Here is a 23,279-nt window from a genome sequence, read left to right on the forward strand (position 1 = left end):
AAAGAGGAGGAAGCTTCTTGTTCTTCCTCCCAGCCAACTTTTGAAGGCACTGAAGGGAGGTGGAGAAAGCCCTTCCTGTCTTCCCTGGATTCCAAGGCTTTGTAAGACTCACACAGGAGGACTGAGTCGTTCAGGTCAGGAGAGATATATTTTCCTCTGTTCTCTGCAAACATTTAGAAGATTCCAGTGATTCCTCATACAGGTGAAAAAAAAAAACAAGCATGGTGAAACCATCGTTCTCATTTACAGTGTGGGTTGTTAATTGTTCCCTCTGTTGACTGTCAGTATAATGTGAAATTTTCATTCTCCATTCAAGATGGAAAAAAATTGGGGCTGAAAATGTTAACATTTGCATTTTTATTTGTTGATTTATTTAAAGGACAGCCTCTCCTATAGCAATCCATCACTTAGTGACACCCCAAATATGAATAATGTATTGTAGACTTGCGGTTACAATGTGTAATAAGTGCTGGGGACAGTAAGGGAATGTTAACTATGTTGAAAATGTAATATTTATCGACTCATAAAGTTTATTGCTTTCGAGGTTCAATAATACTGACCATAGGACATTAATATCACTTATCTTGGTTTAAGCTGGGCACCTTTGCATATAGAATATTCATCTCTCTCATGGTAACAAAATAAATATATAATTTACAGCATAAACAAAGAGAGTATTGTAGGTTTCCACACCAAAAGCCACTGTACTTCTTTATCTCCATTTTGCTCCTCCCCCAGATTTGATCCTGCACCCCTGAGCGATGGAGGAAAGTGGTCACTCTAGCACCAGTGGGTGCTGGAGTAGGCTAAGTGTTACCACTTCCCTCTGCTTGGCTGGAACCAATAAGTCTCTGAACTACTCCAGCTAGGGAAGGGGCTGGAGGAACTTGTCTCCCTGTCATTCTGAATGCCTGGTGGTTAGGTGAGCCTTGGCTCTGAAAGAAAATTGAAGAATTACTTGAGGTTACCATTAGCTTCTCAAATAAAAGCGTTATAAGCACAAATGCTAATGATGATTAACCCTTCTATGTCTTTCAGAATTAGGTGTGTCCATTACCAACAATAAAAATTTACTGTATAGAAAATAGCTAACACCCAGAGCAAAAGAAGTACTGTTAATTAGCAGCCATCAACTGTAATTGTCATCCCCATTAAGGTGCAGAATTATGTATTTCTCCGTTATAAATAACCGTTCTAATTGTACTTGATGTATGCCAATTTAATCAAAAAGTATACTTGCAACAGGCAGATATTTGCATTAATATAGCTTTGGATTCCCAAGTCTTTCATTGAAATTTGCGTGGGAAAAACGTTTACTACTACTCTAGATTATTTCTCTGCTGGTGCCTTTCTTCATCAGGTATGTAGATGTGATATATTTTACATTAAAATGAAGGTGTTATCTTGTGGAATTGTTCGGTGTAACAGAAATCATGTCGCTTCTTTAAAATATTAGTTCACTTTCTATGTCTTAGTCATATGACAGTGCAATGATTATATCAAGCTAATAAATAGAGATGAATACCAGGTGTGTGACAGCATAGTTATATCTTCAGTCCCCACAGTAAAGGGTGGCCAATGCTGCTTCTTTCTGCTCCTCATTGAAGAGGTACAGCCTGCAGTCTTGTCCCTGCTCTCACCTTTGTGTGAGATGTTGAGGAGAAAAAAGATGTGATTAACACATGCCCAACTAGTGACTTTTCTTAAAAAAGAAAGGCAGAGTTACACATAGCGATGGTGGGACAGAGGGAGAGATCTTCTGTCTACTGGTTCACTCCCCAGATGTCTGCAACAGCCAAGGCTGGGCCAAGAACCAAAAACTCCATCAGGGTTCTCTTATAGGGATGGCAGGGACCCAAGCACTTGGACCATCTTCCACTGCTTTCCCAGGCCCTTAGCAGGGAGCTGGATCCAAAGCAGAGCATCTGAGACTCCAACTGATGCTGCTGTGTGGAATGCTGGCATTGCAAACATCAGCCTACCCTGCTGGGTTGCAACACCTGCCCCACTAGTGAGTTTTTTAACTGAAACTAGATTCATCCTTTTTTTTTATTTTTACCATAAACAGAAGTGTTCAAGCTTTTTGTTGTTGTTGTTTCATATAATTTTGTTTGTTTTTTGAGTTATTTGGGAAATGGCATTGTTGATTTAGTGGAGCTTGTTTTTTCTTGAGGCATTTATAGAGAGATTTCAGCTATGTGCTTTGAAAGACTTGATATCTTACTCAGGGCCCTTTAAAATTGTTTAATCTATTCTTTATTTAAGATCTTGGTCCTTTGTCGTCAGGTTGCATGCTTAATGAGTTCTGAAAAATTAGTTGTGTGTTTCCACCTTGCTGAGCTTTGTCTAGAATAGAGCTCTGTTCAAAAGGTACCTGTTGCACACAGCTGACTAGAAGGTAGCTTGTGAGATCCTGGGACCACACTCTACCAAACCTTGGCTAGAAGGACCTTTTTGTCTTCACTGGGACCTGCACTGTGTGTGCAGGGTTGAAGGGGGAGCAGCTGGCTATTAAGAAAAACAAGAGTTAGAGGCAAGGTAAGATGACAGGCTGGGAGTGGGAGGCAGCTGTGCGGGGCGAGATGGGACGGGAGGCCTAGGAGAGCAGCAGAGGATTCCTCTCTGCCTAAGAGGAACACTGGCTGGAACTGACTGAGCTGCACCCAGCAACTTTGATTCTCAGGATAGTGTTCCAGCACTGATGCTGACGTATCTTCAGCGCTCTTAGATCTCTGTGGAACAGGAAGCAGTTGAGAGATAGCATGTGCCTCTGAGTACACATGTTCTTTGAACTTGATGTCTCAGGAGTGTCCACCTTCCTGAAGCCTTTGTCAGCCACATACTTTGTCACAAGGCATGGTCTTGGGCTCAGCTTTGCTAACCTGACTGGATCACTCAGCATCACCGTGGGAAGCTTCCATTCTAAGACTCCCAGTTCACTTTCTTCTCCTAATGTTTCTAGCTGTGTGTATCTTTTTCTGCTGGCCTCCAGCAGTCTTGAGTATAGTCTGAGGGTACTTCAAGAAGTGTAGCGGAAATGGAATGAAAAACAATTGAGTTTAACTGGGCTGGATAGTGACTTGTCCTAGCAGTTATATTCCTGTGTCTAGCTTTCCACTGAAATCCAGCCCTGAAGGCAGTGGTGATGATTAGAGCAGCTGGATCTCTGCCCCTCGGATTGGATACCCGAAATGAGTTCCTAGCTCCTGGTTCTGCCCATCCCAGTCCCAGCTAGTGTGGGCGTTTCAGAGTGAGCCTGTGAGCAGGAGCTTGGTCTCTATCACTCTCCTTAAATATTTTATTAACTTGTCTGAAAGGCAGCATTACAAAGACTCTTCCATTCCCCGCTTCACTCTCCTAATGGCTACAATGGCTGGAACTGGGCCAGGAACCAGGAAATTCTTCTGGGTCTCCCACATGAGTGCACGGACCTAAACACTCGGGACATCTTCACTGTTTTTCCAGGTGCATCCACAGGGAGTTGGATCAGAAGTGGTCCCACCAAATCTTAAGCTGGTGCTCATATGGGATGCTGGCATTGCAGGACTTACCAGCTATGCCACATTGCTGAACCCTAAATAAATTATTTGAAAGTTGTTTATTTTGGTACAAGAAAATGTTTTCATATACTGGAAGAAAAATGTATATTATGAAAAAACAATGCATGGATTTTTTTCTAAATGCTTTTGCACCAAAATAACTCAAACTTTTAATTCCATTTTTCTGTGAACTTTGGGAAGTATCCTTGCATGTATTTATCTCTAATTTTACCTTAAGTAGCTTCATGAGAAAATCCAATCTCTGTCAGCTGCAGATAGGAAAGGAGTCCTTCAAAGAACTAGGACAATTGGTAGCATTTCAGTCTTTTGTTGTGCTATGGAGAGAAAAAACATATCTACAATTTTTGTCCCCACCTCATTCTCTCTAGGTCATAAACCAAGCCTTGGTCCAAAATATATTACTTTTAGCTAAATTGAGTAATTCCCACTGTTACAACCATTATGTAACCAACCATCCATTCCTCTTATACACACCAGCTTATGTGAGGGCATTTCAAAAAGTTCATGGAAGATTTGATTAGAGTTACATTTATTCTGGTGCGAAAATGTTTGAAAGCCATACATACCATACATTCCGTGGACTTTTTGAAGTAGTCTTATCGTGTATGTAAGTTAGAAAGATAGAAACATAGGCTAAGTAGTAATAGAAAGGAGTTCGGTTTGAGAAAGCTTATGAAGGCAGTCTTACCATGGGGAAATATGGGAAAATAGGATCACAGCAGCTTGTATTTACCATTCACTTGAATTTCTACTCTTTGGCTTCAGAAAATCTTTCTAAGGGCCCAAGTTCTAGGTGATGAGATCTTTAGGGCTATTTTATTTTTTCATGTTTTCCAAATATCCTACAATAATATAGATTACTTATGTATATTTAAAAAGAACTAATCCTCTAAAAACAAACAAAGAAAACACATTCGTAGGAAGCAAACCCATTTTGCACACAGCAGTTCCAAGTAGCTGTAATGACCCTAAAGTTGCATGTGACCCATATGACATCAACATCTTACTTCTTTTCTGATCCAGCAATAGGTGAGGATTATGCTTCCTTGGTGGCTTCTCCAGGGTACTGAACTCAAAACTATGATTAGTGACATCTGTTCAGTATTGCTACTTCCAGCTATCATTTCACAGTTTTTAGCTCCATGAACTGCTATTTTAGAATTATTCATTTGGTCCAAGGTCAAAAATCCCCTTAACTTCAACTCTTAAGAAATATCCATTGAGTGTCTCTTGTTCTTGGGACTTTAATGCTTTTATAAAAATGATTCTGTATGTTACCTAATGTAATGCTCACAGCTATGAGAAAGTAAAGCTCTAAGAGATAATTATAGAACAATTAAGAGACCAAGTGTGATAATTATAACATGAATGCTAACTATTTGGTTTTGAACAAATCATTTAATTTAATCTATAAAATGGGGATAATAATATTTCCCTCATAGGCATGTCATGATGATTACACAAGATGGTTTGTGTAAAGTACTTTACTCTCTACAGTCCTGGTATGTGGCTAAGCATTTCACAGAGTCATTGCCATTTTAGAGAATCCAAGATCACACAAGTAGTAAAGACCAGACCTAAGACTTTGGCCTTGCTGCTGTAAATCCAGCCTCTGTGTGTTTCCTAACAGACAGGGGGAGGCTCATCTCGGAGATGAGCAGTTGACTTGTACTTTTTATACTGAACTTGCAAATGTGTGTGATGCATCAAAGTCAGATACATCATGTGAAAAATGATAATTTTTTAAGATTTATTTATTGTTATTGGAAAATCAAATATACAGAGAGGAAGAGAGACAGAGAGGGAGATCTTCCATCTGATGATTCACTCCCCAAGTCGCCACAATGGCCAGAGCTGAGCTGATCCATGGGATCCTGGCATGTTCAAGGCAAAGACTTTAGCCGCTAGGCTACCACACCAAGCCTGAAAAATAATAATATTCACAACGACCTTGTAAATTTTGCTCAGAGGATGAGACTTCGTAGGCAAATACTTTAACTTGATACTTGGCCAATATTGGGCACTCCATGAACTTTCTTTGCACTCTGAGAAAGAAGACTTGGTCGCCCAGAACACAGCATGTGGATGATCCTGATCCCTCTGCACAGTGCACTGAGTCAGACCCTCTGCAGACATGTTGCTTGAATGATGCTGCTGATGGAATTTGTCCCAGAATTAACCCTGTCTAAAAGTTTTGAAAAGGTTTAATTCCCTTTAGAGCAATGGTTCTAAAATCTGTCTAACACTGAAACCTTGAACATGTTCCTTGAACCACATGGAAGCTAAATTTTATGGACTTCTATCCTGTCCATCTCAAAGTGACACAGCAAGAGGAACAGATAGAGGGATTTTCATGCACTGACTCTCACTCTGCACGTCCACATTGCCAGTTTCCAGAGGCAGAGGTGACTTCAGTGAACTGCATCATGTCACCCTTCTGGGAATGTATAGTCAGGGCCATGAAAAAGGCTATTCTCTTGCTCTGAGCCGCTCTTGAGACACCAAAATAATGTTGGATTTTTGCCTCAGCATACCCTGTTTATCCTTTATTTTACCTCCTTCCATTTATCATTGATCTTGACCCACACAAGGGTTGTCAGATTCAATTACAGTGCTGGTCCAGTACCAACTATAATGAGACAGGAAAGTCTGGCTTCACCATGAATTCCCATCCATCTTTCCTGTTTACATCTCTGGTGTTTCAATAGCAAACTTATTTAGCTTTCCCATGATGATTATGATGATGATTTTATTGCCAGAGCATTGGGAGAAACCCCTGTTGGTTTTCCAATCTTGGTAATATTGGCTTCTTCCCCATCAATTTATACTTTATCCACTCCTTGTTTGACAGTCGGTGAAATAGCTCCACGTATTTGGTTATACTTGTTTTCTTCTCTATTGACTCCTCTTCCTTTTTTCCACTTCTGCTGAAGCATTCTGATTTCCCTAAGACCAGTAAAGTGCTTTGAAAAAAGTTATGATCATAAATCAGATAACATTTTCCTGTACTATTTCTTTTTTTAGTTAAAAATCATCATATACACATGTGTGTCTGAACACTTCATTCTCACCATGTGTCCAGATATCTATTCCCTGAAATACTTCTTTTCTCAGAGTGGTAAGCAAGTAGCACTTTAGAATCTTCTTTTATGTATCCCTGTGCTATTTCTTATTTTACCCTAATAATAAACTACTGTGGGAGTGACACCATGTGCACTGTAATCACGTTTTATCATGGCCTGGGTCATGGGCATCTTTATTGGGAGAACATCTTGGGTACCATAAAGCCCATGCAGCATGGCTTGTATTCGGGATACTAATTCAGCTGCTTCAGCCACGGTACTTCATTTTGTGTTTACTAGGGGAGTTGGGCAATTGCTTTTCTAGGTTACACGCTGTGTATAATTGACTTCATTCACCCCAGGTTAACCTTTCCTCATCTTTAGTTTTCCTCTGAGGTACCAGTTGAGCATCATGTATTAATCCAGACATGTAGCCATATTCAGAATTATCCTGACCAATCATTTAAGTAAAGTCTCTGCTGGGAGCTGTCTGTACCATCAACAAAGTGGGCAAGCTTCTCAGCCTTGTATCCACTGGGTCCCTTCGTTTCATGAGTTTGCCCTCTGCCAACCTGTGTCGTCCTCTCTATGACCATAGCACAAAGGATGTAATTTGCCATGGTAATTTGAAAGTATCTTTGGTCTCTTCCAAAGATCTCATGTTTCCTTCAAGTGTGGCACTGAGAACAAGTATTCACCTCACCCTTCGATTACTTTTTTCTCCACTAAAGCACCCTTAAACATCAGATTTTACATGTGTGTTGCGGATGGGGTGGTGGGGCGGTGAAAAGTGTTTGCTGTGTTTGGCAACACCAGACTTTACTTACATCTAAAGATAGCAACAGTGGCATACACAAAGAGTAATTGTGTGTGTGTTTGTATGTGTATGTGTCTGTGTATATGTGTTGGGTTGTTTTCCCTTATAGGTTCCTATAAACATTATAAAATTTTTCTATCCATATTTTTACAAAACCAAATACTACTATTCAGCTTTGTAATCTTAAATTTTGAACAAGGCATTGATGAATTATTTATGCTATAGAATGTATTTTCAATAATATATAGCATAAAAGGGAATGAATTCATTACATGCCCTGAACTTTCCAAAGTGCACAGTAACACATAGGATAATTTGGCATCATTCTGGCCTAGTAGCATTTACAAGGCAAATACTTCTTCCTCTTGGTTTTCTGTATTAAGTTCTATCATGCTTATTCTTTCCTACTGCAGCGCAGGTAAAATTCTTTTGCTCAAAGCTGTCCTACAGTATTTGTCTCAGTACAATGAAGGTTAAAGATCTATAAATTTGACTTTCCTGTTGCCTTCCAGCCATACTAAATTAGACTTTAATTCACAATTAGTAAGGAGTTACAATTCTGTAGAAATGGAACATTTTACATGAAATGGTCTTTACATATTATAATCTCAGGAAATAATTAAATGCTAAAAAAGAATTGAGATGGACCCAGCACGGTACCCTGGTGGCTACAGTCCTTACCTTGCATGCTCCGGGATCCCATATGGGTGCTGATTCGTGTCCCAGAGGCCCTGGCTGTGGCCTGGGAAAGCAGCTGAAGATGGCCCAAAACCTTGGGGCCTTTCATCCATGTGGGAAACCTGGAAGAAGCTCTTGACGCCTGGCTTCGGATTGGCTCAGCTTCGGCTGTTGCAGCCACTTGGGGAGTGAAAAGAAAATCTTCCTCTCTGTCTCTACTCCTCTCTGTATATCTGCCTTTAAAATAAAAATAAATAACATCTTTTTTAAAAAGAATTCAGACATCTTAAGTTTTTATTTTTATTTATTCATTTAAAAGACAGAATGACAGAGGGGAAAAGAAAGAGAGCAAAATATTCATTGAGAGAATGAATATTTCCATATAAAGATTCACTCCCCAAATGGCTGCAATGACCAGGACTAGCCTAAGCTGAAACTAGGAACCAGGAATTCAATCATAATCTCCTTTGTAAGTGGCAGGGGTCCAAACATTCAGGCTATCTCCCCTATTTCCCCAAGGACGTTAGCCTTCAGCTGGGTTAGAAGTGAAGTAGTTGGGGACTCCGATATGAGGTCCCTATGTTGCAAGAGGGGCTTTATCTGCTTTGCTGTAGTGCCAGCCCTATGATACCTTAGGTTTCTTTCAGTTTATGAAACCATAGGCATGGGGAGAGAGGTGATAATTTTTGATTTTTTAATTTTGTACTCTGGGTGCAGGTTCTGCTATAGTAACAAAAATATTCTTAATTTTATTTGTATAGTTGCACAAATTATCAAATGTGCTCATATTTGCTTTCTGTATCTGACACAAAATACCACATATTATATCATTTATATGAAATGTCCAGACAAATCTGTAGAGATGAGTAGTTGATGTAACACTGATAGCTGCACAACTCAATAAAGTCATTGAGCTACATACTTTAAATAGATTTAAACTTTTCTATCCATTTTACTGATTCAAGATAATTTGAAGTTTATAAACTAAACAACTAGCCACACTGAACACTACGGAGGTATTATATAAAATGAGAACTACATGGCGTAAGTGTTGTGGCACAGTAGGGTCAAGCTACTGTTGGAAATGTTTGCATCAGAGGGCCTAGAATCAGGTGTGTCCTCTACTTCCAATCCAGCTTCCTGCTATTGTGCCTGAGAAGCAACAGATGATAGCTCAAGTATTTAATTCCTGCCACCCACATGCCCTGCTCCTGGCAACAGCCTGGCTCAGCCCTGGTTGGTGCAGGCATTTGAGGAGAAAAACAGTAGATGAGATCTCTTTCTCTTTCTCTCTCTCTCTCTCTCTCTCTCTCTCTCTCTCTCTCACTGTTTTTCTTGCTTTCTTTCAAATAAACAGGTAAATGAAACTTTAAAACATAGGAACTAGAAAAACTAGTTGTGTTTACCAGTATGAATGGTCTTGGATGAATTTGATCATTTCTGTTTCAGTAACACAGAAGAAGGCAGAAGGCAGCTGGAAATCAATTGATAAATGATTCGGTTGTGGAATAGGGAGAGCCTCCTAAGTGCTCTTAGTTTTCCAGCAAACAAGAAAAGATAAACAGTTCTGCAGTGGATATTCACTACTAGAAGGTTCCTAAGAATCACAAAGGATCTAAGAGATGGTCACTTCTTTCAATTTAAAGGAGATGAGGGGTTCTTTAAAGCTTGTAAGTTAGGTGGTGCAAAGACAATTTCTCTTTAATAGTCTCTGTTTTCTCTGAAGTATGAAGCAAGGCCATCTGTTTGGGGTACATAATGAAAAGTGAAATAAGGAGAAAAAACAGCTTGTTGGTGAAATGCAGAAGCTTTGTGAATTGTTTAACACCTAAGGTTAATGACCGTGACTCCAGGCTCTGCTCCTACGTTGCTTCTTATGTTAGCTACATTAAAGTGCCTAATCATAACTCACAACAAAGAAAAACACTTGATCTCCAGTGTTGAGACTTTGCCAGATTTGTTGGTAAGAACATGACAGAGGACATACTAAAAACATCCGTAGCAAAAGAGGCTTTCTGCACCTGCAGCGTCAACCTCCCATATAGGCACCACCTTCAGATCCCAGTGGCTCCACTCTGGTCCTCCGTAGGAGCCCTTGTAAGATCTCCCTCTGCTTGTCCTCCTCTTGCAATCTCTGCCTTTCAAATGAAATCAATAAATGGGAAAAACACTAAAAAACATTACGAAGTTAGTGATTGGAATCTTGAACCACAAAGTTCATGTTGCATAGGGATAAAGAATTAGGAAGAAAATGTGTCCCACTAGGACCAAGATTTTGGCTATCCTGTTCACTTTATTCTGAGGACTGGAGTCCTTAGAAGATGACTATCTAATTAATGATCTGATGAGGCTAACAGAATAAATACTGGGAGCGGTTGAAGAATCCAGCTTGAAGGGTAAGATATGGGCATAAGAAAGTCATACTGTGTTTGAATTACTGAACTGAGAGGAGATGCTGTTTTAATTGATGACAGGTTTTAGGATACAATGATGGGAAAGGCTTATAGACAAAGTTTCTGCAAGTAAAAGTCTATTGAGGAACTAAGAGGTCAAAGTGTATGTTGTAATGGTGATGTTAGGGATGGGGGGTTTGGAGCTGGACTAGAGAAAACTGAACAGGGAGTCAGCAGGGCCATAGATGATACAGATGAGGAGAGCTGGAGGGTGGTGGGACAGATGACAGAATCCTCAGAGGAATAAGGATTTAAGAAGAAACTGTAGGAGTAATGGCCAAAAGACAATGTTGTTTCCAGGTGTATCTCTTGACCCTGGAGCCTATAAGGTATCTTTAATAAAAAAACAGTTTCCTCTCAGACGGTATTAGGGAAGCATTGTACTCAGAAATGAACAATATTCTAGTGAAAAGTAGGAGGTAAAGACAGTACCTTGAGGAGAACACAGACGATAGCAGAGAATATTTGTGATTCACAAGCTCCAAAAGCTCTGGGTGTGAGGGGAAAGGCTGGAAATGAAGGGAAAGAAATTCTAGAACACAATGGAGATAGCAGATAACGGTGATGTGTGATGGTGAGTAGGATTTGTTTGAAAGAGATAGCAGAAGAGACAGAGTACTGGTTGACTCCCTAAATGGCCACAATAGCCAGGGATGGGCCAGGCTAAAGCCAGGAGTGAGAGCTTCTTCCTGGTCTTTCACATCGGTGTAGGGCACAAGCACTTCTGCTGCTTTCCAGGTATGCTAGCAGATAGCTGGATCAGAAGTAGAGCAGCCAGGACTCAAGTCAGCACCCATATGAGATGCTGGTACTGTAGACAGTGTCCTAACCCTCTGTGCCGAACACCTGCCTCCCATAATACATCTTAAAAATAAAGCATAGTTGGAAGTAGCAACCATTTCCTTTTGCTTTTGCTTTTGCTTTTGCTTTTGCTTTAGTGACACCTCTTACTTACCTTGGTGGAGAAATTAAAGACAAATACCAGTCTGTGAAGTCAGGGGGCCTGGGTTGTTCACTTACTGTGACCCCGGTTTGTTCACTTCCACCTTACATCTTCCAGTTATATCTAGGTATTGTTACTCAGTGACTAGGCAGTCTTGATATTTGCCAACATTCATTTCTCATCCCCTTCTGGAGAGACAGAACTGGTTCTGTGGCCAGACATCTATTAGGACAAGAGGTGTGTCCCTTGCCAGCTGCAGAAAACCTGTGTGCAGTTCTTCATTCTCTTTTTGCCAGGACAACACAAAAGTCAACTTGTCACAGCTGATGGGACACTGTGTGTCTGGATTTGCTTTGAGAGCATAACATAAGTGTTAACTATATTTGGGTTGTGCTAAGCCATTGGGATCTTGAAGCTAATATGTTACACCTGCACAACTTATCCTAACTAATCAGATCTGACTTTCCATTGTTATATGAGTTGTTATTTGCATATTATTAAGTTAGTGCTTTTTACTGCATAGCACATGAATAAAAATACTCTGAAGGCATTTGAAACCCACAACTTTTTTTCCAAATGGCTGAACAAGTTGGTCCCACTAAGTCAATTTTCAAACACCAGTCCTTGTCATTAATCTTGATATCAGTTTGTACCTCTTAAATGTTGATTTCTGATATGCTTTCTGTTCCCACATTATTATGGCTCTACTTTTTAGTAGAGAAAAGAGCTGGCTTTTTTTTTCCTAATTTAGAATAACCCTCCTTAGGTATTTTAAGCATGAAATGCAATAGAAAAATGTAGCATTCCATTATTTCAGATCTTTTAAAAAATTTTATTGATCCCTATGAAGAGATGAGTATTACCACCAGAGTGCCATTGATCCTCAAGGGAAATTCAGACAGCCCTTCCCTTGAACATGAAGTAGGTCTGGCCCAGGTATATAAGCAAATGGCATGGAAGCAGTGCTCAAGCCACTAGCTTACACTTAAGCAAAGACGTACTACTTCAACACAGATGCCATTGTTTCAAACGACATAGAGAACTGTGTTGAAATTTGTCTAGGTTCTGTCAAGGTAAAAGCTGAGAGCAAGAAAGAGAAAGAGAATCTGCTAAAAAGGATTTGAGTTTACATAACAGAAAATCAAATAGTTTGGTGGGGGAGGCGGTAGCAATGCAATAGCTCAATTGGCTATTCCTCTACCTATAAATGCCAGCATCCAAAATAAACACCATTTTATGTCCTGGATGCTCCTCTTCCCATCCAGCTCCCTGCTTATGGCCTGGGAAAGCAAAGGAATTTTGCCCAAAGCCTAATAATCAATACCCAAAGCCTGATAGTCAAATGGGAGACTTAGAGGAAACTCCTGGCTTCAGATCGGTTCAGCTCTGAGTATTGCAACCATTTGAGGAACAAACCAGCAGATTAAGATCTGTCTGTCTCTCCTTCCTGTAAATCTGCCTTTCCAATAAAATAAAAAATAACATTTCCAAGCCTGACATGGTAATTCAGTCCTGCCTGAGACTTAAGGGCAAAGCCAGGTGTGTAACTTCCAAGACCAGTGCCAAATGAAAACTTGGAAGGTTGTTTTCCTAAAAGCAGGAAGAAAAGCACAGAAGCACAGTAAAAGGCACTAAATTACAAGCCTTTTCTTTTAAAAGGAAACTTATAACATAGTAGAAGTATGTGAGTTATAAGACAATCCTATGGATAGCAAAGAATTATATGATAATTTATGTAATATAGCAGATAATACTTTATAAATATGATTGATAATATATTTTTTCTGGCTCAGTTTCTATCATTCACTTTATTTTTTATCATTCACTTTATTTTTTATCATTCACTTTATTTTATGTATTTATTTTTAGTTTATGATACAGTTCCACAGGCTCTGGAATTTTCCCTCCTTCCCTCCCTCCTCAAGTCCCCTCTGCCCATTTTTTTTTTATGATGAAAAAGCATATGTTTAGGATTAGCCTGCTGGACTCAGTATAGATGGTTCCAGTTTTGATAGAGACACCCAAAGCATCGTAATCAGGAACTAGTTGCACCTGAGCCTCCTTTTCTCTGCCAGGTCTGATCAGGGTGTTGATTTTGGCCACATCAATGTCATAGAATTTCTTCTCAGCCGGTCTGATCTGGTGCTTGTTGGCCTTGACATCCACAAGGAAGACAATTGTGCTGTTGTCTTCTGTTCTTCCTAGCAGCTCGGTGATGGCATAGTGGTCCAGCTTGTGTCTCATGGAGATTGGAAGAGCCCCGTCTAGGTCTCCAGAACGTGAGGCCTGTAGGGATCTGTTCTGTGGCTGTGGAGGTCTTTCAGCACTGCCTCTTTGTTTCTTCACCTTCAGAACCCATCTTGGTGAAAAGTTTCATTCACTTCTGACAAATAAAAGTTCATGAATAATATTGGTATTATTTTCTATCTATTGATACAACTAAAACTGGCACTATTAAGAGTGTGCTGTAGGCTGAGGCAACTTTTGCGTGAATTTCTGAGAGTTTTTAAATATAATAGTTGTTCCTTATGTGCAATTTTGTTATTTGCAATTTCAATTAACCATGACCAACCACAACCCAAACATCTTAAATGTAAAATCCTGGAAATAAATAATTAAATAATTTATAAGTTTTGAACTGTGCACCATGTTAATAAATGTGTTGAGATCTGAAGCTATTCCACTCTGAATATTCCACCCAAGCATGAGTCTTCCCTTTGTCCAACATATCTATGCAATATATGCCACCTACCCATTAATCACTGTGCTATTAATTTTGCCGTCATAGTATTTGCAGTGTTTATGTTTCAGTAACCCTTATTTTACTAAGTAATGGCCCCAAAGTGTAAGATTAGTAGTGCTGGCAATTTCATAACTGTTCTATGTTATTATTAGTTATGGCCATTAATCTCATGTTATGCCTAATTTATAAATTAAGCTCAATCGTAAGTTTGTGAGTACAGGGAAAATCATGGTCTTTAAAGGGCTCTGTGCTCTCTGCTGTTTTACCCCTTAGGAATCCTGAAGCACTTCCCCATGAATAAGGGAGAACTTACTGTAAATTTGAATTATCTAGGGCTAATGGTTCTTATGGAACAAGTTTTCTAAAAATGATTCTTTTCTCACATTAGTTTTATGTGTTACAGAGCTTTATTTTAAGTATAAATTTATATAGCAACTTTTAACTTATTTGAGTTGCAGTGAGAGAAGAGAGAATGAAAAGGAGAATGAATGATCATATCTACTGGGCCACTTCCCACATGTGTGCAACAGCCAGGGTTGAGCCTATCCAAAGCCAGGAACTCAGTCCAGATTGGACATATGTGGCAGGAACCCAGTTATTTGAGCCATCACTATTGCCTCCCAGGATCTGCATTAATAGGGAGCTACAATCAAAAGCCAGAGCTGGATATCTGATGCGAATTCTGACATCTTACTACTTATATGCAGTGTCATTTTAATATTCTCTCTGACATGTTTTATGCCATGTAGAGATCAAGACACTTAATGATTTCTATGTAATTCAAAATGCCTTTATGCTTTCTAGAGTTGTATTTTCAGTTACCAAAAAAATTTTTTTAAATTGTAATTATATTTTGTAATTGTAAATTTTAAAAATTATAATTGGTTCATTTGAGGCTGCATGTGAAGATATTTACTTTGCAATGTGGTAGCAGTTCTTAAAACCAGAAATTCTCAACTCCAAAGATTTTGATTTTCTCTCATAGGCTTTACTGCAATGCCTGTGTGTGTGCTTTGATGTTGTTCCTATCTCAGTGCTCTGGTCAGAAAGGGAACACTTTTATGGCAGGGAAGGGTCCCTGGAATAGCCCCCAATAAATGTGACCATTAGCATCACTCTTCATCACATTACTTTTCCCACTCTGTTGTCTCATTTTATAAGTTGGTTAGGAGAAGCCTAGGACCCATATCAGAGAGCCATTTCTCCTTGGTTCCTCCACCTCCAGTTCAGCTTCCTGCCAGTGAATCCTGGAAGGCAGCAGATAATGACCCACATGCTTGGGCCCCCTGACACTCTCAAAGGAGGCCTGGATGGAGTTCTTGACTCCTTACTTCAGCCTGGACCAGCCAGGGGAACTGGGGTCTTAGAGAATGAAGCACTAAATGGAAGATCTCTCTCTCTCTCCCTGCCTCTTGAAGGAGATGGAAATAAATAAGGTGTTAAAGGGGAAAGGATTATTAGAAATCAACAGAAGACAAGACATGACAGAAGACAGCCGGGGACCTGGGGTCTGGAAGCCATTCTGGTATTTACCTTCCTTGAAGCCAAGAAGCCCGTTTCTGCCAGTCTGCTTAGCTGCCGAGGGCCTACCCATCTGATTCTTCCCTGTCTGGTTGTGTGTTTTACAGGTATGAGACTTCTCTTCTGGATTTGGTTAAGTCCCTGAGCCCAAAATCTGCCTCAAGACCACAGCTGTGTCCCTCCAGAGATGCTGGGATCTGGAATCACGGTGCCTTCCGACTTAGCCCTTCAAAACCAACCTGGAGGAAGATGGGGGTGCGCAGGACCCCAGAAGACCTAGAGGAGAATCAAATTTTGGAAGATATATTTTTCATTTGACAGCAAAGTATATGCTGTGAAATTTCTGTAGGGAACTTGCAGGTTTCCTTTTTTCTTCACATATATACTGATTTAGGATTTTAAATTATTTGATTGTACAGTGAGTATTTATCTCCTTTCAGAGGGACCTGTCCTACTAGCAACTTGTTATGTGTTGAATATAGAAGCCATTCAAATCCCAGAGTATTTTTGGATCAGACCTATCAATAGAGGGCACACTGATGGGGTGGACTCAGGGGATAGTAGCTTTTCTTTGCCAACAACACAGGATACTTTCTGCATGGCAGGGGTCATTGTTTATTCAGCTTTATTTCAAGAGTGTTTCACAGTTATCTGCTGGAAAATATTGACTCATTTTTGTCCACAAAGAAATCTTTTTCACTAAAAGACCCTCTAATGCAAAAGTAGCACTTTGGTAACACAGATACTTCCAGAAAGATGAACTATTTCACCTTCTCCATCCTCTTCTCTCATCACTCTGAGTGTGATCATTTGATTCTGAAGTTGAAATTGGTGCTTCTAGCAGCAGAAGCAGGACTGGAGCCAATTATGAGTCATCCTCAACAGTCATCAGGCAGCTGATTAGGCATCCCATTGTTGAAGAACTTAGTGGGACCCAACCAATCCCTGGAAACAGGCAGTAGTAAATCATATGAAGGGGAAATCAAATGGCAGGGTGAGCCTGAAACACTTTTTGTACCAATATTCAAGTAACCAGCCCTTCAGTTTCCCAGGAAAAACAAAAACATTCTCCAGGTGACTTATTGGCCCAAGTGTCTGTTTTGTTTACTTGCTGTCACACGATCTCTTAGACAGCTCCTATGGCTGTTTCAGGGGAAGCCACAGGAGGGGGGGTGGTATCCTGTTGCTGCAGGCTGATAGGCTTCATCAAGCTGCCATCTCACTCGGTGAAGGTGAAAGATCATAGACTGACTAGGCACTGCATGTGCTCTGCCAAAGTTCCTATCACATTGCCCTGGAGAACCATCTCACCAGCTTATGCTCTGCTACCCCAGACATGCTGCCCCCACCTATCCTGCTGTGCCTCATTTTAACCCAGAGAAAGTCTGTGAAAGAAGCACAGTTGAGACTGCATTCTCCATTCTGTCTTCCTATCGAGCAGACCCTCTCAGGATAGCTCTGTCAACTCACAGTGAGCCCCAGGGCTCCCCAACTGAGGGGAATCACTTGGTCCCATAAAGGACAGGGTCTTCAACCCCTAGTCATTGGCACCAAGAGAAACATGTGTCCCAGATGGATGTTCCTGGATGACTTAATGCAGTCAGCATGGTGTTGGCTTTTTCTCTCTCCCTTTCTCTTAACCCCATGCTAGAACTGGGAACAAGGTCCAGTTGGTTAGTATTAGTGACCAAAGCAGGCCAGGCATGCATGGCTCCCATGAGTCCTTCAGTTACCAAAGTTAGGTCTAGAAAGGCCATGTTGAGCAGCCTCTTTGTCTGGATAAATACCTATCTCATTGTCTTTTTGACTGAACCTATGGCCTCTACTCGACCTTCCTTCACTAGGCTGGTTTTGGAAGCCAAGAGAATGAGACCTACCAACATCCTATTCTAAATCTGAGATATACATAAGGACAGGGCTAACTGGTGTAGTGTGTCTTTTCTGAAAAGTTGAAAATTCAAAATTAAAATTACCTTTTAAAGTTTACCCCATAAGAGTGACCAAATCACTCTTATCCTATTTTTAAAAGCTCTTGGAATACAGAGTTTGCTATGTTATGACAGAAATGCATATATGGCCACTGAGAGTCCTTGACCAATCTATCAGTTAAAATTAGGTTTCCAGAGCTATCTATTTCTTGGCATGTATGTCATGATGGCTAAATGTAGATGCCTCCCTTCCATCAGTCATAACCACAAGAACCCATTCTGGGCACCCATGTGCTCACGGCTCTCTGAAATGGGGTAATTCTTAAGTATCGAAACAGAGTCCATGATTTCTTTAAGAAACATATTTCTTTGAAAAATTATAAACAGGATCTACAAAGAGAAGGATTTTCAGGACAGACAGAATGGAGGCTCACTGATTCCTTACCTCCCTCCTGGAATGAACAGTCAGAAGGAGCAGAGATAGAGTTCTGCAGAACATCAGTCAGTGCGTGACTCTGTGCCTCACTCCTCCACCAGGTGCCCTTCTAGGCCCTATAAACTTTTGTGGGGATTGGTGTGAGGGCAATAGGGCATAAATCTATATGTAATCCAGAGTCTTCCTTATTAACTGAATAGTGTATATTAACATTCTAATCTCTAAATTTGCTTTGATGAGAGGTGATTGTAGAGCCTCGAGGCTTAACCTAGTTACTGCCTTTTCCATCGAGAGAGAGGGTCTGGCACAAAGGAACCTGCCTTTTTCCCCTGTGAAGTATTCCCAACAGTGACCACTTGGAATTTGCTTGCTCAGCTTCCACAGCAAGACCAGACATGTATTGAGGGTGCTACATTTAGAGTTAAAACATTGCCCACCCTGCTACCCACCGCCCTGTGAGAGAAAAAAAATGAATCAATGTTTGTAAAATGGAACCAGGACCAAGTGTGTCCACAGAATCCCCTCCAAGTGCCTCGTTCATAAAACCACCAGAGTTAATCAAGGAGAAGTTTTTACTGATGTCATCCTACCAGAAGGCACACTTGTTTATGCAGCCTGTGACAGGTACTGAGCTGGTATACACTACACACCAGCAGAGGGCAGGACTCTCCACTTCCAAAGCCACCCTGCACTCAGCTCTGCATGAGGTTTGCCAGGGAGAGACTCTGGAAAGGATGGAGGCCCAAGGAGGCAGAGCTGGGCACCAACTACTGAAGGGGACAGAGGTGATGGCAGACTCTATCCACTCATGTGTTAGCCACAGCTCAGTGTGTGTGTGGATTCTTATGTGGACAGATGTTTATACACTAATGAAATTCTAGTTAATAAATTATCTCTAAGATTATTCTCTCCTTGTGGTTTTGATTCTGAGCATTCCTCACTGCATTGGGGTGGGGGAGGTGAGTAGTATTCAGAATAAGAGCAGAACCGCAGGTTATCACAATGTTATTTTCCACAGAGTATTTTGATAAATTATGTCCCAACATAAGGTATATGGTAGCATCAACAAAGGAGCTCTTTGAGGCACACAACTTGGGGACAACTGTTGAACAAAGGAGAGGAAATGTTAGGGACGAGAAGAATTTCAGAATAAGGACAAATGAGATGACCTGGAAGTGACTGCATGATCCAGGGAAGAAGGACATTAACCAGACTGGGTATGAGGAGTGGGGATTGTGGCTAGAAGGTATGAGGAGTGGAGGCTAACACGTGCTGGGGAACTACTTGCTGTGTGCCAGTTCTCCGCCTGGACCTGTGGACTGTCATGCTCTTTCCTTGTAAGACAGGGCCTCTTCATAATTTTTAAATAGCCCTCTATAAGAGTTTTTTTCTTGGAAACAACCTAAAACACTTCACCAAATGAGGCTATATATTCATCTGTACACACCTAAAATTGGAGGGGATGGTACAGGGGTAGAAACGCTTTGCATCAACAAGGGAAATGAGGATTAGTAAGACATATCGATGTCATCATTAAAGAGTGGAACTGAGAAACAGAAAAGGGGTTGGAGGTCCTTATTCATTTCTTCCCTTCTCTTCTTTCCAGTAGATCTCCAAGAAGTATCAACTCTTCCTGTTTTTCAGACTAATCTGTTTCTAAATCTACTGACACTTTTCTGGTACAATAGTCTCTTTATTCTTGGTCTTCCTGCCAGATGGCATGAATTCATGCTAAAACATGTGACTCTGCCTCATTCTTATCTTCAGATGAGAATTATTATATGGACATTTGACACAGGGGGCAAGGGCACCATTGGGAATGCCCAAATTCCATATTAGAGTCCCTGATTTCAAGCCCCAGCTCCACCTCTATTTTTTGTTTATTTTTTGTATTTTAAAAAAATATGGAACGCTTCACGAATTTGCGTGTCATCCTTGCGCAGGGGCCATGCTAATCTTCTCTGTATTGTTTCAATTTTAGTATATGTGCTGCTGAAGCGAGCACCCAGCTCCACTTCTGCTTCTAGTTGCCTGATAAAGTGCATCCTGGGAGGAAGCAGGTGATGATGAACGTATGTGTGTTTTTGCCACAAGCATGGGATTATCCTGGCTTTACCCTGGCTCAGTCTCAGCCTGCAATTATTTTGGGAATGGCACAGTGGGTGAAAGGTGGATCTCCCCTTGCCTGTCTCTTTCTCTTTGTCTGTCTGTCTGTCTGTCTCTCTCTCTCTCCTTTACACATAAAGAAAATGAAAGAAAAAATAAAAGAAAGAAAAACAGAACCTATGTCATGGGTTCTTAGAAGGTACAATGAGCTCATGCATGAAGAGCTTTCAGCACAGAACATATGATCACTCAGTAAGGGTTACTTATCTCCATCAAACCACCAGATCAGCAATCCATGGCACAGCCTGGGGGACAGTGTTAGTTTTCAATTTCCCTTAAAAGTTTGGACTGGTCAGCATAATGCACCAGGTTCTCCATAATTCAACCTAGTGCCATCTGCAGAGTGCCAGCCCCTTCTTTTCCTCATGACTCCTCCTCACTTGCTGATGGGCTTCCTCAACCCTCAGGGCATTGTTGATCACACACTTGCTGTGCTAAAATGGCTGTTTCCTTATATAATTTTTCCTGTGGACTACAATCACTATGATGCCCAAAATAAGATGTCAGTTTTGAATTTCCTGGAGCTGACCACTAGGTAAACAGTAGGCTCCTGATCTTTATTTGTGAGCTAGAAGGATAAATAAACTGACAGATGATAGATAGATAGATAGATAGATAGATAGATAGATAGATAGATAGATAGATAGATAGATAGATTTATAAAAGATAGGTACAGGAGAGGAAGGGTAGAAATAGACAAGATCTGTGGCTTCTTACTCCAACACCTTTTGTACTACTCCAGGCTACATGCAGTTCTCTGGGCAAAGGAGAAAGTGAGTGGTGTCTGTATCTTCCCTGCCACAAAATCCGAACTCATCAATGCTTACAGAACAAGAAGGGCACCCCTCCGAGTGGCATGCCAGGACTCTAGGGCAAGAAGGGCACCTCTCCCAGTGGCATTCCAGGACTCCAGCCTGGGCTCCATGTCCCTTGTGTGACCCATCTCCTCCCTTCTCCTCTCTGAAGTTTGCACCTGTTAGCGTCTCCCAAAATAGTCTTTCTTGCCTATGTGGCTTTCCAAGGTCTCTGTTTTGAATGGATCCTTCCAGACCCAGCTCCATAGTCACCACCTAAATCATCCACAATATACTTGTGGCTCCAGGAACACTTGATGGAACCTCTGGTACAACCCACCCACTGTAAACTGTTGTTTGAATTTTTCTTTCCTATTACAACGTCATGTACCCAAACCTGTATCTACCTTGGAGAACCCAGTCTTAACCCTTAACCCTTGTGCTATGTAAATGCTTATAACCCTCTAAGCCTTAAAGGTCATAATTTATCCAATCTATAAAAAGGGATCTGCTGGAGCTGGCATTTGATGTAACAGGTTAAGCAACTGCCTGCAGTGCTGGCATCCCACATGGTTGCTGGTTTGAGTCTTGGCTGCTCCACTTCTGAACCAGCTCCCTTCTAATTTGCCTGGTAAAGTAGCAAAGGATGGCCAAGGTCCTTGGACCCCTGAACTCACATAAGAGACCTGGAAGAAGGTCTGGTCATCTAGCTCTGCGATGATCAGTTCTGGCAGTTGTGCCACTTGGAGAATAAGCCAGGAAATGAAAATCTCTCTCTCTCCCTCCCTTTTTCTAGCTTTGCTTTTCAAATTAATAAAATAAACCTTAATTTTTTAAAAATGGAGGTGATAAATCCTATCTTACTGATTTTGTGCCAACTATGTTGACAGAGCCTTAGAAATGAGCCCAGAAGAAAACCAGGATGCAGAGGCTGAAGTACCCCATGAACAAGGAAGGCCAAGCGGGGGGCAGAGGTGTTAGAGGGCCTGAGAGTGGGGTGAAGGGGCTGCTCCATGGCCTTCCAAGGAACCAAAAGGCCCAGGAATAAGGAACAGTGTTGGCCCTGAGGGAAAGTAGAAGAGGTGGTTGGCTAGAGGACCAGACCCTATTGGTGATTTGACTATGCCATCAGAACTGGCCTCTTCCCTCTCCTTTTCCACAGTCAGCAGCTGGGCAGCTTTGGCTGATCCCTACCTGGCACCACCACACAAAGGCCCATGGCCTGATGCTGCCAGGCTGACCACTGCCCTTCACCTGCCTGCCTGCAGCTAGAAAACCATGCTTCCCCTTCCCTGCTCCTTGTGCATTATCTTGTCCTCCTCCCATCCTTCATCCACTTTTTTTGTTTGTTTAGTTTGAAAGGCAGAGAGAGCTCTTCCATCCACAAATCCCTACAATAGTCAGGGCTGGGTCAGGATGAAGCTGCAATCCCAGAGCTCCATCCAGGCTTCCCAAGGGGATGACAGGAGCCCAACTATTTGGGTCATTGTCACCTACCACCTCTGGGATATGCATTAACAGAAAGCTGGATGAGAAGCAGAGGGGTTGGGACTCAAGCCCAGGTCCCCATATACGAGACGGGGTGTCCCAAGTAGTACTTGACCTGCTGTGCCAAATACCCACTCCAGCCTCATCCTGTCTAGGTTCCATGGCAACCATGTTGTGCTGGGATAAGTGGCTGGCACTTGCAGTGAACAGTGGCTCCCTCGCTCCTCAGTGCTGCGAGGTGAGATGAACCACACAGCCCCACTTTTCCCCATTCTTCTCTCAGCAGCAAATGATTTAAGCTTATTGGATTTATATAACATTGGGAAACGGTAAACTGTGTAAATTTGCTATGTTTTCCAGGGACAGTTATTTATGGAGGGGCATTTTTAACTCAAGTGCTAGAAGTGTTAAATCATTATAATAAATTCATGCTATTCAGACTTTCTTACATTGTAATAAATTTTTTTCTAAGCATGAATGAGGAAATCCATGACTCCCCTAATATACCATTATGTATTTCTTCTCAAAGTGACACAGCTTACTACATCAAGTTGGAGAAGAATACAAGATTTACTGCATCGGAGGAAAAACTGGTTGAGCAGTGATGAGTGTAAGGAGTTCTTGGGAGCCGGGAGGGCCAGTAGAACACCTCCCTGCTGACCTGCTGCTTTCTGGCTCCAATGGAAGAAG

General features: G+C 41.3%; 1 protein-coding gene and 1 non-coding gene across 4 annotated transcripts in view; one reads left to right on the plus strand and one right to left on the minus strand.

Annotated features, from left to right (window-relative positions):
• The window catches only part of KIAA1328 (KIAA1328 ortholog), a 205,115-nt gene extending 187,079 nt beyond the window's left edge, over positions 1-18,036 (plus strand). For all 3 annotated transcript variants that reach the window (XM_040984919.1, XM_040984920.1, XM_040984921.1), the window contains one exon: positions 15,885-18,036. In XM_040984919.1, coding sequence (XP_040840853.1) covers positions 15,885-16,095 — 211 coding nt within the window. In that variant the 3' untranslated portion in view covers positions 16,096-18,036. The remainder of the gene's footprint in view (positions 1-15,884) is intronic.
• Positions 18,037-20,039: 2,003 nt separating this feature from the next.
• Positions 20,040-20,146, minus strand: LOC121159774. Its single transcript, XR_005884427.1, has one exon. It is a non-coding gene; the product is annotated as a U6 spliceosomal RNA (small nuclear RNA).
• Positions 20,147-23,279: the final 3,133 nt, after the last annotated feature.

The sequence above is a fragment of the Ochotona curzoniae genome, unplaced genomic scaffold (genome assembly GCF_017591425.1).
Source record: "Ochotona curzoniae isolate NIBS_2020 unplaced genomic scaffold, NIBS_Ocur_1.0 contig_43, whole genome shotgun sequence".
Classification (NCBI taxonomy): domain Eukaryota; kingdom Metazoa; phylum Chordata; class Mammalia; order Lagomorpha; family Ochotonidae; genus Ochotona; species Ochotona curzoniae.